The sequence below is a fragment of the Pundamilia nyererei genome, unplaced genomic scaffold, assembly GCF_000239375.1.
Source record: "Pundamilia nyererei isolate P.nyererei 1_Seehausen unplaced genomic scaffold, PunNye1.0 scaffold00443, whole genome shotgun sequence".
NCBI lineage: Eukaryota > Metazoa > Chordata > Actinopteri > Cichliformes > Cichlidae > Pundamilia > Pundamilia nyererei.
This window is the reverse complement of record NW_005187844.1, coordinates 180,692-182,658: the sequence shown is the minus strand read 5'-3', so window position 1 is coordinate 182,658 and position 1,967 is coordinate 180,692. Positions and strand designations below refer to the sequence as shown.

Below are 1,967 nucleotides of genomic sequence, written 5' to 3'. Positions count from 1 at the left end.
TTCGTGATATTTAATGGATCGGATTACATTTTTTATTTTTCTCCGATATCCGATCCAGTAATTTAGGTCAGTATCGGACCGATACCGATACGTAATATTGGATCGGTCCATCTCTATCCAATACTAGTGCCAAACCGGTACTTTTGAAACAGTGCCAGTGCTCAAACGGTGCTAGAACTGGTGCTTAAAGAATGGAGAACACAAAAACCTCTTATGTTTTTATTTTTAGCAGTCTTTTGTTTTATGGTTACTCCACCGTTGAAAATGGATGGAGATCTTTGTCTATAAATTTTGTCGCTGCCCTATGAATTTCGTCCACTTTTTCTTTGGTAATTTTAGCCTTTTTGGCCAGGGTTAAAGGAGTATCTGCCATCAAACAAGAAGACAGCCGCATGTAACTATGACTGTGTTTGCTAGTTCACCTTACATGCATTAATTTAATAACGTGGTTAGCCTACTCAACGTAAATTACACACAGACAACATTAAGCTACTCGCCCAGAGAAGAACGGCTGCTGCTCCCTAATCAGTAAAGTAACGGGATTACGTTTTTGGGGAAGTAATCAGTAATTAGTAACTGATTCAAGATGGCAAAGCGATTTCGGATCTCAGCGTTATATCGGTTGCGGAAATCGCAATCCTTGAGCTTGGCAACATCGAAAGGGCGTACGCGGCAAGCATCTTGTCTTGTTCGTTTGAGCCGCAACTGGAGCTTTGCCATAACAAGATAGTGGTCAGACCCAACATCCGCGCCGCGTCGAGTGACTACGTCAGCAGTAGCTGACCTCCATCGCCTCGATATGCAAATGTAGTCGATCTCATTTGCTGTTAGACCACCAGGGCTTTTCCACGTCTTCTTGTGAATTTGCTTATGATGAAAGTATGAGTTCCCGACGCAGAGATTGTTTGCCGCACAGAAACTAGTCAATCGCAGGCCATTGTCATTTGTATTCGCGGCCGATCCATGCGGGCCAATCATCTGCTCAAAGCCATTTCGATCAGGTCCAATCTCTGCGTTGAAGTCGCACATGAGTATGACGATGTCATGCCGGTGCACCTCGTCCAGAACCATTTGAAGCTCGTCGTAGAAGGCGTTCTTGTCCATATCATCGGTGTCCTCGGTCGGAGCACAAACTTCAATCACAGTGGTTTTCTCATGGGTGGAGATAAATCTTGCCACGATCAGTTGTTCAGAGACTGGTCGCCAACTGACCAGTGCGGCTGCCACTCGTTCGCCCATTTCCAGTCCATCTTACCTTGCTCAGGCCCAAGATGTCCAACATGTATCGCTCAAACTCGCGCAGCACTTGTGCTAACCGTCCACTCTGGACTAAAGTTCTGACATTCCAAGTCATCAGACGGCGCTCTTCACCGCTAACATCTCGTATTCGATATTTCTCTCTTGTCGTTTCCGTAGCGGTAAAAGTTTTTATGGGGTCGAGTTGCTAGCCCAACGCCCAACCCTCCTCCTTTCTCATCCGGGCTTGGGACCGGCCATGGTGGAATTCAGGAAAGAAAAAAAAAAGCACCGAAATAAAGCACCGAAATGTGCGTTGCTTTTTGGTCTGGTTACTACCGTTTATGTCAGATATCGGTACCCATCCCCAGCCAGCAGTCAAATTGCACTTTTGGGATGATATGGTACTATGAGGCATAGTTTTTCAACATAACTCTGGGACAGGATGTTTCTGATTTTAGAGATATTGTGGAGCAGGGAAATTATTTTACTGCTATTGTTAAATAATCATCATCATTACCATTGCATTAATAATATAATCTGCAGGATTGATATTGTATTCAGAGGTTTAAACAGTGTGTGTCTTTTAGAAAGACTAAGTTGCAGCCTGACAGGAAGTTGCAGAGAGTTTGCAGAAGTGAAAGCAGAGTCTAAGTTATTCTGAGCAGGTTAGACGAGGCTATTTGAATTACTAGGTTATTCAAATTGTCTGTTATACTTTTATATTCTTT

General features: G+C 43.8%; 1 protein-coding gene across 1 annotated transcript in view; it reads right to left on the bottom strand.

Annotated features, from left to right (window-relative positions):
* The window catches only part of LOC106456551 (craniofacial development protein 2-like), a 3,552-nt gene extending 2,313 nt beyond the window's left edge, over nucleotides 1–1,239 (bottom strand). The window contains exon 1 of the mRNA XM_013916056.1: nucleotides 578–1,239. Within this exon, the coding sequence (XP_013771510.1) occupies nucleotides 578–1,239 (662 nt within the window). The remainder of the gene's footprint in view (nucleotides 1–577) is intronic.
* Between the last annotated feature and the right edge of the window lie 728 nt (nucleotides 1,240–1,967).